Raw genomic sequence first — 15,000 nt, forward strand, 5'->3', positions numbered from 1 at the left:
TTGCCGTCGTAGCCGCCGTGCAGGTGGAGTGCGCGCCCAGCCAGCTGTGGCCAGCCGCCCAGAAGCCGTCTTCTTTCGCGCCGACCAAGAAGCCCATCTTCGGGGCCAAGGAAGCGCCGTCGAAGGTGGACAGCGCCCTAGCCAACCAGCAAGCCTACGAGCAGTTCATCAACACGTGGCTTCAGCAGGCGAGTCTTACTCTCAACCGGCCGGATCTCCTGAAGTTCCTGAAGCCGATCGCACCGGCCGCCGCCGCCCCGACGCCAGCTCCTGCGCCCGCGCCTGCCATCGGGCAAAGCGTCGTCCCCAGCCTCGCTGAACCAAAGGTCGCTGTCGCGCTGGAGGAGGTCGTCCCGTTGGTGGCTGCTGGAGAGGCGCCCGCTGAGCCATCTCTGTCCCCTGCCGACGCCTTTGCTGAGGCACAGGACGTCGCTGCCCCTGCCGAAGATCTGCCCTTCTTCCAGGATGCGCTGGTGGCTGGCGAAGCCGAGGTGGGCCCCGTCGAGTTGAGTCCAGTGCCCGTCCTGCCCGAGGTTCTCGCTGGGACTCCCGAGCCCGAAGTCGTCCCCGTGGCCGCTGAAGCCGAGGTCGTCCCTGTGGCCGCTGAAGTCGAAGTCGTCCCTGTGGCCGCTGAAGTCGAAGTCGTCCCTGTGGCCGCTGAAGCCGAGGTCGTCCCTGTGGCCGCTGAAGCCGAGGTCGTCCCTGTAGCCGCTGAAGCCGAGGTCGTCCCTGTGGCTGCTGAAGCCGAGGTCGTCCCTGTGGCCGCTGAAGCCGAGGTCGTCCCTGTGGCTGCTGAAGCCGAGGTCCTCCCTGTGGCCGCTGAAGCCGAGGTCGTCCCTGTGATCGAGTTCATCCCCGTGGCCGCTGAAGCCGAGACTCAAGGCATCCCAGTTGAGGCTGAGCCGAGCCCCGTGGCCGTCGAGGCTGAGGTCGTTCTCGAGCCCCTGGTGGCGGCCGAGGCCCTCCCGTCGCTGGCAGAGCTGGACGACAGCGCCGTCCTCCTCGCCACCGAAGCCCCCCTGCCCCTTTTCCCCCTCGTCCCCGAGTCCGTCGCCGAGGAGCCCCGGCAGGAGTCCGCCCCAACAGCCAGGAGTTTCAGCTCCGTGAACCGCGCGCTGGAAGTGTCCCCAGCGGAAGAGCCGACGGCAGTGGCCCAGCCAGCTTCGGCAGTACACCAGGCTGCCCCTGTTACGCACCCTGCCTTCCCCGGCGCCGTCTTCTTCCCCAGCGTGGTCAAGCCTGTCCGTCTGGCCCCTATGCCGGCGTCCAGCGGGGCCGTGACCACCCAGGGCCTCACCTACACCCTACAGTTCTTCCCGACGCAGGACCGTTCGCACTACTTCGTCTCCACCAGGCTCGGTAGCTGAAAGGGCTCACTGAGATACCCTTTAGAAGTAAATGTAGATTCTAGTCTTCGTTTCCCGTTAATCTTATGACAACAAATAGTTTGGCTCTCTCCTTCTCGTTGCTTAATCGAAATTACTACACTTTCCTCTCTGTATTTTTCTGTAAATATCATTTCGTATGTATATACCAATTCTTTCTTTAAAATTTCAGGTCACTGCTCAAGATATTTTATCTTTTTTTTTCAATCAAATAATATAAAATCTATAACAGATGAACGTAAAAACATACCTCCTTAAAATAATACACAATAAAGTGTAAAACCTCATAGAACTATTTTCATTCCCAGAAACTCGTAACATATATTTACTTTTTTTCCAGACAAAATACTGAGCATTATAATGACTTTAACAGCGGCTTAATACAACTGATAAACTACATGCAAACTTTCGATTGAAGTTTATGTAATATGCGGGAATAATCCCATGAACGGGATACGATACCAATTCACCAATAGTGAGAGCTAAGGCATGAAAATCATATCCTGGGCCAAGATACATGCCTTGCTTACCGAAATGAATAATATAATAACTTTATTTATATCTGCCGTGAATTGAAGATCCAGTGAAGCATAAATACCAGTCGACTGGTATTCTCTTAATTTTCTTACGCTATGGATGTAGATATCCATGATTTTACACACACATGGACACATATATACTTACAAACAGATGAACTTATGGATATATGCATACACATAAACACACACGCACATATACATACATACACATGTATACATACACATACATCTATACATGAATGGTAAAACACTTCACCGTGTTGATACTATGGCAGAACAAACACAATGCACAGACTAGATTTATTAAAAACGAGACAACATTTCGAAATTCTCCTGGATTCCATCTTCAAGGGGAAGGGGAAGGAGGGGGTATAAAAGAAAGAAAGGAGACGCAACGGGGCAGGTGAGGACAAACAAACGGAAGCGAAGGGAGGTCAGGTCAGGTCGGAGGATCGGGCGGTCTATGCGCAGGGTGGCCGGTATAAGGGACAAGGCGGAGGATGTGGGAAGCGAGGAGACTATCGGCAGGAGAAAAGTCGCTGTTCAAGCTGAAATTAGGCAGCAACTTAATTAAGGAAGATTCCACCAGTCTGCGGGCGTGGACGTCAGCGGAAGGAAAGACAATTCGCGCCGCTGACCAGTCCGTCTGATGGCCGGTGTCCCACTGATGGCAGAAGAGGGCGTTGTTGTTGTGTCCCCTGAATACAGCGTATTTATGTTGAGACAGACTCGCTAAAGTACTGTTTATCGCAGGAGGCACAAGGACAGCATAGGTGTCCCACCTTCGAGGTTGTGGACCAGATGGCGAAATATAAGCCTGCAATTGAGAGGGCAAAAAGGACGACAGAGAGAGTAGATGGCCTCACTATAGGGCAGGCTGAGGACGGGCAGGTGAGGAGTTTCTTTAGGAGAGGAGTCGTGGTAGAAGGTACGCCGCACCCTGGATGACGCGACGTCGAGGACATGACGAGGGTAACCCAGTTTGGAGAAAGAACGACGCAGGAAGTCGATCTCCCCATCCAGGTACTGGGGGTCAGATGCGGAGGGCGGGGAGGGGCATTGAGGTGGCAACACCTTTTTTGCATGGAGTGGATGGAACGAGTAGCACACACAGATATATATATATATATATATATATATATATATATACATATACACAGATATATAAATCTATATATACATATATGATGTACATTAAATATGTGTATAAATATATATATATATATATATATATATATATATATATATATATATATATATATATCATGATCTTATAAGTAAAGGCTGGTTTCACAACTTGCCTTTATTTCCTTTTATATATCGTATACTCCTCTGCCCTCGGCGATATTGCTGAACCAGTTTGCAGCCTTTCCCTCCCTGGCGTCACTGAAGCCGCTTGGCCCTACGCCATACGCCCCTAACAGGCCATACGCTCCACTGATTACATTTCAATAAGCAATTATACCCCAGACTGACCGGCGAATATCTCTGCTGCTTCGGGTTCCTGGAGCTGAGCGCTGGCGTCGAACTAAGCTCTTCAAGCCACGCCAAGCTTCTTTTACGTCTGTTTTGAATTTACTTATTCTCAATCTCAACTTTTTATCTGAATGAAATATAAAGAAATAGAATTGAAAGAAAAAAAATGTGAAGGAGAACTTAACGATTTATATTTTATTGCCCAGGCCACTTAACTTTTCATGTTTTTTCGTCCATTTATGATTAGCTATTGCATGTGCAAATATTATAAACTCCACTTACTTTCCTATTGTATGCAGTCTATTTGGGTAAAAATATATTCTTCCGAATGGTTCAGGGATACACCGTCATGTCATAAAGAAGGACATAAATAAATAAAGAGGAGAATAATAGAAGGGGGGGGGGGGGGAGGTAAAGTGGTGAAAGTGAAAAAAAGGTAAATTAATAGAAGGGGGGCGACACCCCTTGCGTGTCGTTCTTTGCTTCTGCTATCATCATGTGGTGAGGAAGGAGGCAAGTGTTTTGGTAGAGTTGAAAACGTATTTATGATCTTATACTTTATTTTTATTTTTATGCTGGCAAAACGAGTGAACAGAAAGTATTAGCTAGAGAACATTTAAAAAAAAAATATATTGAACAAGAACAAGAACAAGTAAGTATTTTTTATTGGTTTTATTTGTATTATTTTGTATTTTATTTTTACACTACGGTTGAACAAAATTAACTAGAACAAAATATTTTTTGGTTTTATCTATTTCTACTTTTTAGCTGGTTTTTATTTTGTAGTTTTATATTGTGTTTTTATTTAGATGTGGCAGACACATATAAATGACATGGCAGATAAAAATGGCAGATAAAGGGAAAAGAAAAAAACACTAAGATAGTAAAAGGTAGAGGGTGATGATGGTATGGTGCAATGGGTGGAGAGGAAAATAAAAATGGATATCTTGCTATGGAACCGAATCAAGTGTACGAGTTAACATCTGTGGGGAATTGATACTGTGACACCTGGGTCTGACTTCAAAGAGGGAGGGGACGAGAGGAGAGCTTGAAGTTATATATATTTTTTTCTTTATGGTTTGAGAAGTTCTAGCTTCGCCCGGGCCTTCTAAATATAGCCCGGGATTAGTTTTAAAGTCTACACTAAGTTATAGATCTTTTAAATAATTAAGTTTCTTCAAATAGGATATTTTTATGCTATGCTTATTTCTGCTGTTAATGCACTACAATATATTTACTATAAAATGTTTGTATTTGATAATCTTGTATTTACTATAAAATGTTTGTATTTAATAATCTTGTATTCTATTTAACCTGAAAATATGAAAATATTTTATATTTAATTAGAAATCCTGCATTTTAGGGTAATTAGAGGCATGATGGTGCATGTAGGTCGATGCTGCAAGAAGAATGTGTTACTGCAAACCTCAGCAAAGTTATCAATTCTGCATTTTATGAAAAAAGTTAGTTATTCAGAAAAAAGTTAATTGCCCAGCACACGAGTTTTTTTTTTTTTTTATGAAGCAATGCTTAAGGTCATTGTTAATATTTAAAAACCACAGACTTCCGAGAGGGAATTGATGAATGTTAGGGTTAACTTGTCTAAAAAGAAAAATGACCCTATATACATTTATAGTAAATATTTATAGTTGAGCCATCTCTAGCAATTCCGTGGAGAGCGAAAGTTGGTTTCTTAAGTGGATATGGCTTCTGTGAAGGTTGAATAACAAAATAAGCAAGTGTGTTCTTCGTGACAACTATTGTTATGCAATTTGCTATAAAAAGGATTAGATGAAAGCAACACAATTTGACTGGTCACGGAAAAGAAAAAAACAACTTTATATTGTTAATTATCATTGGCTGAATTTCTATTAACAGAGCAAACTTCAAAGGCGTTTTTCTCCACACGCTCCCTTCTTGTTCTCAGCCTTAGCTATATATATAATTTTTTTTTTTATGTAACAATCCCTAATTCTTTTTACTTGCTTTCCTGATGGCCATAAGTTGTCTTTAGACATGTAAAACTAATTGCTTTTTTATTTTATTTAATTCTTCAATATTATTACCTGATGCAAGCTTAGATTTAAACTACCGTTATAGCTATGACATGTATGCAAATGAGAAAAATAGCGACATTTAGTAAGCAGCCCCCCCTAAACAGCATTTTTTTTCGGACTTTTAAATTTGAAAACATCACCTTAACTGTTCTATGTTCCATTTCACATGCTTTGCAACTGTTTTCATGCTTGTTTATGTATTACTGGAACCTGCTAAATAATTTTATCAAGTTGTATGTTTGTATGTCTCTACAATGATACAACCAATCAGAGCGCGATACTTCTCAACAATTTACATGTACACCTCAGATAGGAGTTCATATTTTCAAATTACGAAATACATACGTTTCTTGATACAAATTTCATATATACATAACCTCCAGGCGACATATGCAACCTCTCGCGTCTGGGCGGCGCGAGCCTCCGGCCCCTCGAATGAAAGGCCGCCACGTTTTCACTGTACCAGCCCAGAGGCTGTGAATCAGCTGGAACATATTCTTCTTATACCGAAGACCTAGATTTACCATCAGGGCCTCCAGGTCAGTACAGTGAAAAATGTTTCGGTCCCGCCCAGGCGCGAGATTGATATTGACGCCTGGAGGTTATTGCTGTGGCTGGGTATCGCGGTGGGTAAGAAATAAAAAAGAGAAACATGCACATACGCATACACAAATCCACTGAGAAACCATCCTGTACTTTCCACGGAACTACTAAAAACGACCTATGAATATATATTATAAATGTCTATGAATGTACGCGCATGTAGGCTTTTTCTTTATATACAAGTCTCCCCTAAAATTCGTCTCTTTCCTTTCGGAAATCCACGTTAACGAATATTCACAATGCCTTTACGCATTTTTTCATCTATTAAAACGTGAATTGTACAAGTGATGCTTTCAATAAACTATTTTCATAAAGTACTAAATTACTGATTTTGTTTGATGTCTACGTGAACATATTCTTATACCAAAGAGCTACATGTACCATCATTTGACAAATTACCCAAAACGCAGGATTTCAAACTAAATACAATTTGTTTTATTTTTAAAAAGGGAAAGAAAATCCAAAATTATGAAATTGTAACAAGTTATTGACAACTTATTGTCATTGCAATATGAATGATAAAATTGTAAAACAAAAAAAAAAATATATATATATATATTCGAAGAAATATAAATATCCAAACGAAGTAACGTAATTGAAAAACTACATGACAATCAGACTGTTACACTCGTGGTCGAATCTCCGTTGAGTGAACACAAAAAGCCTTGTGCCACTAGAGCTACCCTGGAGCCCGGGGCCTCTCGTCTCGCTAGGTATTGTTGTTTCTGAATTATTGCTAAAGTAAATTGAAGTAAAGTAAAATCCTGTAATTACAGAACCATCATTGAGCTTTGCCAGCACCTTCAGTGCTTTGTTTTTACAGGTGATACGAGACTACAGTAGGAGTAGTCAGCACCCCACCTCAGACCCACAGCTCTCTTCTACACCAGGGTAGCCCTTGTGGCTTTGACCTCTGGGTAGGGAGGCCCAGTAGTCTGGGGCGTCATTTGGGCGCACTTTTTCTTTGGTCCTGATTTCTTTTCCTTATAATGTGACTTTCCTGAGCCTACCGGAGTTCCTCGTGAACTCCCGTGTTCGCTTGGGGGGTGGGGATTGAGTTACCGTCTTTCGCCTAGGCAAGTTCGGCAGTAAGGAAGTGTCCCACACATAACTCGATCCCTCTGTGGTACTGGAGAACGCAACCAGGCTTCCACTGGGGGGGTAGAGGACGAAAAACTGATTTACTCTCTTAGCTATTGCAGTTAGGTTGATAACAACAGTTTAGAGGTTTTTGTCCCTTCAGGACTAAGATTTTGAGACAAGGAGTCGGACCTGGTCCGATACCCAGGATGGATGCTACCCCGGCTACCCCTTCTCCTCCTCAAGGAGGAGGGGCGACTCATGACCACTCTTCGACTACGAACAACGGTACCCCCACTAATGACAAGACGAGACGACCACTTTTCAAAATCCCCACCCAGAATGCAAGGTTCGCGAATGTAAAATGCGTGAATGAGAATCAGTCGCTTTTGAACGTTAACCCTTTTATCATCAAAAAGGTCCTTGATGGTCAAGTGGACGGCGATTTTGATTTTGTCAAAAAATTGCGTGATGGAAGCCTCCTTGTTAAAGTACAATACAACTCCCAGATAAAGGATTTACTTAAGCTGACGCAAATTCATGATCTCCGAGTTAAAGTAACTATTCCTATTGGCCCAAATACCTGTAAGGGAGTAATCTTTCACAGGGATTTGAGGACGATAGAAGAAAGTGAAATTCTCGAGAGCATGAAGGACCAAGACGTAGTGGACGTTCATTGTATTACCAAGAAGGACGGGAATGTGCGAACGAAAACTGGACTGTGTTTTTTTACCTTTGCTTCGAATAAAATCCCTGAATATGTCAATGTCGGTTATGAACGTGTTCAAGTAAGACCTTATGTCCAAAAGCCAATGCATTGTAATAGATGCCAAAAATTCGGACACACCTCATTAAGATGTATTGACAAAGATTCATCTAAATTTGTTTGCCGTAAATGTGCTGAAGCCCATGACACCATCACATGTACTAGCCAAATTTCCAAATGTGCTAACTGTGGAGGTCCCCATCAATCAGGATCTGCCGAGTGCAGCATCCTGGAGAAGGAGACTGAAACATTGGCATATATGAGAAAGCATGAAGTTAGTTATACTGAAGCTAAAAGGAAAGTGGAAAGTTTGACACACAAACCCGATACTTCCTATGCTGCAGCAGTAACTAGCAACACCCCTAGTGCAAGTGATGTCAGTCAGCAGCTTGAAGCTAAAGATAAAGAAATCACTGAATTGAAACAAACGGTTAAGGATTTAAATATTATTGTATATCAACTGACAAAAATTGGTCGATCAAATGGCTGCATCAACCCAGCATAAACATCTTAAGGAAGCTTATACCGAATCACAGTCCGGAGCGCACCTCCCCGTGCGGGCTACTCCTGTGAGGACTTCGTCTGGCTCGCGATCGGTTTCTCGAGAGAGAAGCAGGTCGCAGTCTGTCAGTCGGCTCCCTCGCCAGGAGGTGCAGGACATGGAGGCTTCTGTCTCCAAACCATCCCGTGAGAGGTCCCCGGGAAGCGAGGGAGAGGAGGTGCCTCCCTCCCATAAAAAAAAATTAAAACTGGTGGACAAGGCACTTCCAAACCCCATAAAACGTAATCATCGCGTCAACCATTATACAATGGAACTGTCGAAGTATTAGATCTAAAGTAAATTACCTTAAATTATTAGCCTCGTCCTATGCTCCCAATATTATAGTTCTCCAAGAAACTCATTTGACAAACCTCGTCTCTGACGAGGTCGTATCGTTCAGGAACTACCATTTATGTCGGAAGGATCGTGAGGGTAGGGGTGGAGGCGGAGTCGCCATGTACATCCACCAAAACCTCCCTTTTACAGAAGTGACTATTGATTCTACTTTTGAGTTTGTCGCATGCAAAGTAAAAATTAATGGCACGTATCTGGCTATATGTTCAGTTTATTGTCCGCCTGATAAAGTGATAATCTATGATGAGCTTTTTGCTCTTCAGGAACGTCTGCCACAAAATAAAGTAATTTTAGGTGATTTTAATGCTTATCACACGTTATGGGGTTCCCTACGGGTGGATGGAAGAGGTGAGCAAGTAGTTAAGCTGATTAACGAGTCTGAATTAGTCCTTCTGAATGATGGTAGTCCGACGCGGGTGGACGATAATACCGGGAATTTGAGCTTTATAGATATATCACTGGTCTCTTCATCAATAGCAGCCAAGTGCCTGTGGCACACCATTGACGACTCGTTGGGAAGCGATCATTTTCCTATATTGATTAAATATTCATGCGACACAATGAGAACACCTTCAGCGCCTAAATTTAACGTAAAAAGAGCAGACGAGGTCGCCTTCACAAGGAGCGTCAAGCTCGAACTTGTTGGAGAAACCATTGATGATAAAGTAAACAATATTCAGAATTCGATTTTAGATGCAGCTTTGCTATCCATTCCTAAAACTTCAACAGATAGCGTTAAGCATAGAGTTCCATGGTGGACACCAGATTGCCGCAGGGCGCTGTGCCGACGCAATAAGGCCTACAGGCTTTTCAAAAATAACATCACAAATGAGAACTTTTGCAATTACAAACAAGCAAGAGCTAGGGCTCGTAGAGTAATTAGACAAGCAAAAAGAGACTCCTGGCGAAGCTTTGTCTCTACAATTAACAGCAATACAAAAACATCAGAGGTTTGGTCCACTATCAATAAAATCAATAGAAAAAATCGTCTTTCAAAATTAACAACATCATTGAAGAAGGTAACAATTTGGATTCACCTAGAGACATTGCTAATGCACTCGCCAGGCAGTTATCTCATACAAGCAGCTCAGCAAACTACCATCACGCATTCCTGCCCATCAAGGAAGCGGCTGAGCTGCAACCAATTCATTTTGCCACAGGGGATGACTTTGATTACAATAAAAATCTTACAATGGATGAGCTTGTCCGAGCCCTAGAAGCCTGTAGAGGAGCATCCCCAGGCCCCGATGAGATTCGATATGAGATGATAAAGCATCTTAATCATGATGACATGATTAAGTTGCTAGAAGTGTACAATGAAATTTGGAAAAGCCACACTTTTCCAAACTCATGGCACTTCGCCCACATCATTCCCATATTGAAAGGAGGGGGTAATCCCAGATTTGCCATCTCCTACCGCCCAATTGCGTTGACAAGTTGCTTATGCAAGGTCATGGAACGAATTGTTAACAGTAGGCTATTGCATTTTCTAAATTCCAGTAATTTGCTAGTTGACGAGCAGTGCGGTTTCCGAAGGGGACGCCAAACTCTCGATCAACTAGTAAAGCTGGACAGTCATATTCAAGAGGCAATTGCCAAAAAAACATTTTTTGATTTAAGTATTTTTAGATATGGAAAAAGCCTACGACATGACATGGCGATATGGCCTACTCAGAAAACTTCATGCTTTCGGATTAAGTGGAAACTTGCCTTGTTTTATTCAAAATTTCATTTCTGACAAAACTTTTTCTGTCAAATTATTTTCTGACAATGTCACTTTTTCGGACATTTTTGTCCAGGCAAACGGGGTCCCACAAGGAAGTGTCTTGTCACCAACTTTATTTCTATGTATGATCAATGACATCTTACCAGCTCCTCCTCGGAATCTTAAATACTCACTGTACACTGATGATTGTGCATTATGGCATTCCAGCAACAATGCAGAATTCTCAGCAAATCGCATCCAATTGGCACTGGATATGATTCATAACTGGGGCCTCCAGTGGGGTTTTAAGTTTTCCACTAGAAAGAGTATTGGGGTATTTTTTTCACATAGGAAGAAGCCGAACATCAGGCTAACTCTAGACAACCACCCAATACCTATTCAAAATTCTGCAAGATTTCTTGGGCTACTTTTTGATAGTAGACTCAATTGGAAAGACCACATTGGTCAGTTAAAAAATAAATGTCAAAGAACACTAAATTTATTAAAGTGCATTTTGGGTAATAAATTGGGAGCTGATAGACAGTCTTTGCTTATGGTATATAAAGCCCTAATTAGGTCTAAAGTAGATTATGGGTCAATCGTGTATGGCTCGGCATCGAAAACAAGTTTGAAAGGTTTGGATGCTGTGCAGAATGCTTGTTTGCGTGTGTGTGTTGGAGCCCTAAAATGTACTCGGATCGAGCGTCTTGAGGTGGAGTGAGGAGTACCTCCCCTCCGACTCAGACGCGGCCAGTTAGCACTGACCTATGCCGCAAAGGTGGCTCGAGACCCGAGCCACCCAAATGGCAATGGAGGCACTAGGCCCTTTGCCACGAGACTCCACGACCTCGTCGAGAAAGTCGGTATAGATCACTCTACCGTCGATACCCTGGTTAAGTCAAATATAGCGCCTATGGGAAACACCCAATTTTTCTATTATGGAAGCCTGGCTTCCATCAGCCAAGACCATGGCGCCGGAGGGTGAGGTACGCCAGAGGTTCAGAGAGATCCTAATAAAACATCTCAATTTTTTCCATATATATACACCGACGGCTCCAAGACAGATGAGTGTGTAGGTGCGGGTGTATGGTCGACTGAATGTGAACCAAAGTTTAGACTGCCGAATCATACATCGATTTTTCTTGCTGAACTTTTTGCCATTGATAAAGCTATTGATTTTGCACTATCGACGACCCACGATAGAATAGTTATTTTTTCCGATTCATTAAGTTCACTTAAAGCTATTAAATCCTTAGAAACCATTAAAAATGAACTGCTGGTTAATATCATTCGTAAGTCATATGGTGCCAACAAATCAATCAAGCTAACATGTGTGCCAGGCCACTCTGGTATCCATGGCAATGAACAGGCTGACAAATTAGCCGGGTCAACTGGCGATCTGGACAGATCTCAGGTGTTTTCTGTCTCTTATAAAAGCAAAAATACATCTCCTGTGGCAAAGTGAATGGACCAACCTCAACATACACAACAAACTTAAAAACATAATAGAAACGTGGAACACATCCCAAAGGAAAAAACCGAAGAGAGGAGGTGGTGTTGGCACGCCTGAGAGTCAATGCCACGAGACTCGCCCACCTCACTCCATATGTCGAGAGAAGATTTCCACCACAGTGCCCCCATTGCACAAATCACATCACAATAGCCCACCTTTTCATAACCTGCCCAAAATACAATGCCAATAGACAAATACTAACAAATTATTTCAGAATTAAAAACCTACCTTTCACAACATCAAGCATTTTATCAGACAATGAAAAAATAATACATAAAGTAATCGCTTTTCTAAGGGAGACAAATAGAATAGAATAAATAGGATCCATTGGCTTAATAACCTTGGCCACATGCCGCTGGTTGATAGCCAAGGAATCCAACAAAGAAAGAAAGAAAGACTTGACAATAAGATTATTGATTTGTATCTATACACAATGGAGTCGAACCTCCTAATCCCTAATGCATAATCGCGAGCCACACACAACGGACGAAGCGCCACGGAAAGGTAAGTGACTAACTGAATGAAATGGTAGTAATTATCACATCTCATTAACATTTTTTTTTTCAATTTTATCACTTTACATTTAATAAAAAAATAAAAAAATAGATTATGAATGGTATAAAAAAAAAAAACAAAAAAAAACAAACCCACAGACGTAACAGATGCCTGGCGTGGGTTGGGGGGCTCAGTTCCGCGCCACAGCTGTTCTTGGTGAAGCAACAGCGCCGAGGGCAAATAATTTATATGATATATTAAAGGAAATAAAGGCAAGTTATGGAACCAGCCTTTACTTATAAGATCATGCAATATAAAAGCAGCAATCAAATACGAAGCTGAATATAACTAATAATAAATTTGCAAATAAAAGCACAAAGTAATACTATATAAATACAAATCTTGTTCTTCTCACGTCCGCTGGAGGCAGACTGCTAGTCAGCCGTTTTCGACTTTGTATTGCCACAACTTTATGATACAAATAAATATAGCATAAAAATCTCCTATTTTATAAATAGAATTCTAAGCAGTATTCTTAATTGCAAATTAGGCCCTTATCTATGATAACTCCTGAGTTTGACTGTTATTCCATTTTTGTACAACCTAAATCAGGCTACGTAAACCGTGTGAATGAATCCATCAAACTAGTGTAGTAGTCCCATTAAATTGGACGAAGCGACCCGCCGTTCGGGCGTGATGAGAAAGGCGAACCAGCCTTTGTCCTTCATTTAGCCTTCACCTCTACCGCCTTCTTTTCCCTAGGCAACGGGTCGTTTTCTTTTGAACTTTACTTTACTTACTAAGTACTTTAAAGCCTCTGGGCTAGTACAGTGGCAACGTGTCGGCCTCTCATCCGAGGGGTCGGCGGTTCGCGCCCCGCCCAGGCGCGAGAAGTTGCAATTGTCGCCTGGAGGTTACTGCTGTGGCTGGGCACCACGGCGGGTAAGGACTAAGACGAGTCAGCATCAGCTGGCACACGTTAGCGAGTCGACACAGGCCGGGCTCCGGGCGAGGCTCACCTTCGCATATCGAACTTATCCTTACCTTTAAGCAGCTTAATGCGTTTTTCCATTATTTACGAAAAAAGCTGAACAGGCTATGCAAATCGTACAATTGTGATTGAGTCGATGTAGCGAATATTCCTTGACTCCTTTGTAATCGGACCTTTAATCGGACGAAGCGCCACGGTAAGCCATGTGACCTACGGAAAAAATACAGCAAGCTCTTAAGATTTACATGTTCTCATTAAAAAACAAAATTCGGTGTTATTATTTTTTAACAATTCATCCTAATAAAAAGTTCAGAATATGAAGTAAAGTATCTAAATTCAATACAGACATAACAGATGCCTAACATGGCTTGAAAACCTCAGTTCAAACTGTTTCAGCAATAGCGCCGAAGGCAGAGTAAATTATATATAAAACGAAGTAAAGGCAAGTTATGAAACCAACCTTTACTTATCAGATCATGAAATATAAAAGCAGGGTAATTGTTACAGAGAGCGACGCTCCCTCTCAGAGACCAAGTTCCAAAATCAGATTTTTTTTTTGTTTCCTCTCCCCAACGATCTTGGGGGATGCGTGGGGAACCGGGGGTTGAAGGGGGGGGGGGGGATAATGGATGGCACTGGATGTCCAAAGGAACCTGCAGAAATCGAAGAAAGTGATTTATGAAACGTTAAAAAGTCGATTTTTCGAAAACCCGAGCCAAATTTCTGTCCCGAAAAGCACAAAAAAACGAAGGAATTCGGTCAGTGAAACTCTACGGATGCACCCGCCATATTTGGAAGTCTTACTGACAATTACAATATCTTTTTAATATTTCTTAACCCCATGTTTATGTTATTATCAGTGTTAGAACAACATATCTTACATTAGAAATCCTGTATTTTGGGGAAACTTGAGGCATTATGGTGCTATGTAGGTCTTAGGTATGAGAAGAATATGTTCCTATAGATATCACGCTTTTGTTATTCAGTCTTCAAAGAAGGCAAATCCACTGAGAAACCAACCTTCGCTCTCCACGGAACGTCTAAGAAATGACCCAGCTGTAAATATATATTATAGATATGTGTATGTATGTACGCGTATGTAAGCTTTTTCTTTTTATGAGGTCTCGCAGAAAAAATCGGAAATCCACGTTAACGAATGTCCTTACGCATTTTCCATAAGGATACTCATGTATTGTACCAATGATGTTTTCAATAAACTGTTTTCTTAAAGTACAGAATAATTTAACTTGGTATCAACAGGAAAATATTTTTTTTTGTTTTATACCAAAGACCTATATGCCTTAAATCCCCAAAATACAGAATTTCTACTTAAGGATACGTTCCTCTCACATATTTAATAGAATAAAGGTGATATTACAAAGTACTAACAAAAACAACTGTATTGTCGTTACCAATACAGAAAAAAGAAGCATAAAAACTCCTTTTCCGAAGAATGTGTCGGCCTCTCATGCGGTTCGCGCCCCGCCCAGGTGCG

At 42.2% G+C, this 15,000-nt stretch overlaps 1 protein-coding gene across 1 annotated transcript in view; it reads left to right on the forward strand.

The window, feature by feature from the left end:
* Window positions 1-1,672, forward strand: part of LOC125034267 (calphotin-like) — a 6,246-nt gene extending 4,574 nt beyond the window's left edge. Inside the window, exon 3 of the mRNA XM_047626010.1 lies at window positions 1-1,672. This exon is cut by the window's left edge and continues 7 nt beyond it. Within this exon, the coding sequence (XP_047481966.1) occupies window positions 1-1,367 (1,367 nt within the window). The 3' untranslated portion in view covers window positions 1,368-1,672.
* Window positions 1,673-15,000: the final 13,328 nt, after the last annotated feature.

The sequence above is a fragment of the Penaeus chinensis genome, chromosome 17 (genome assembly GCF_019202785.1).
Source record: "Penaeus chinensis breed Huanghai No. 1 chromosome 17, ASM1920278v2, whole genome shotgun sequence".
NCBI lineage: Eukaryota > Metazoa > Arthropoda > Malacostraca > Decapoda > Penaeidae > Penaeus > Penaeus chinensis.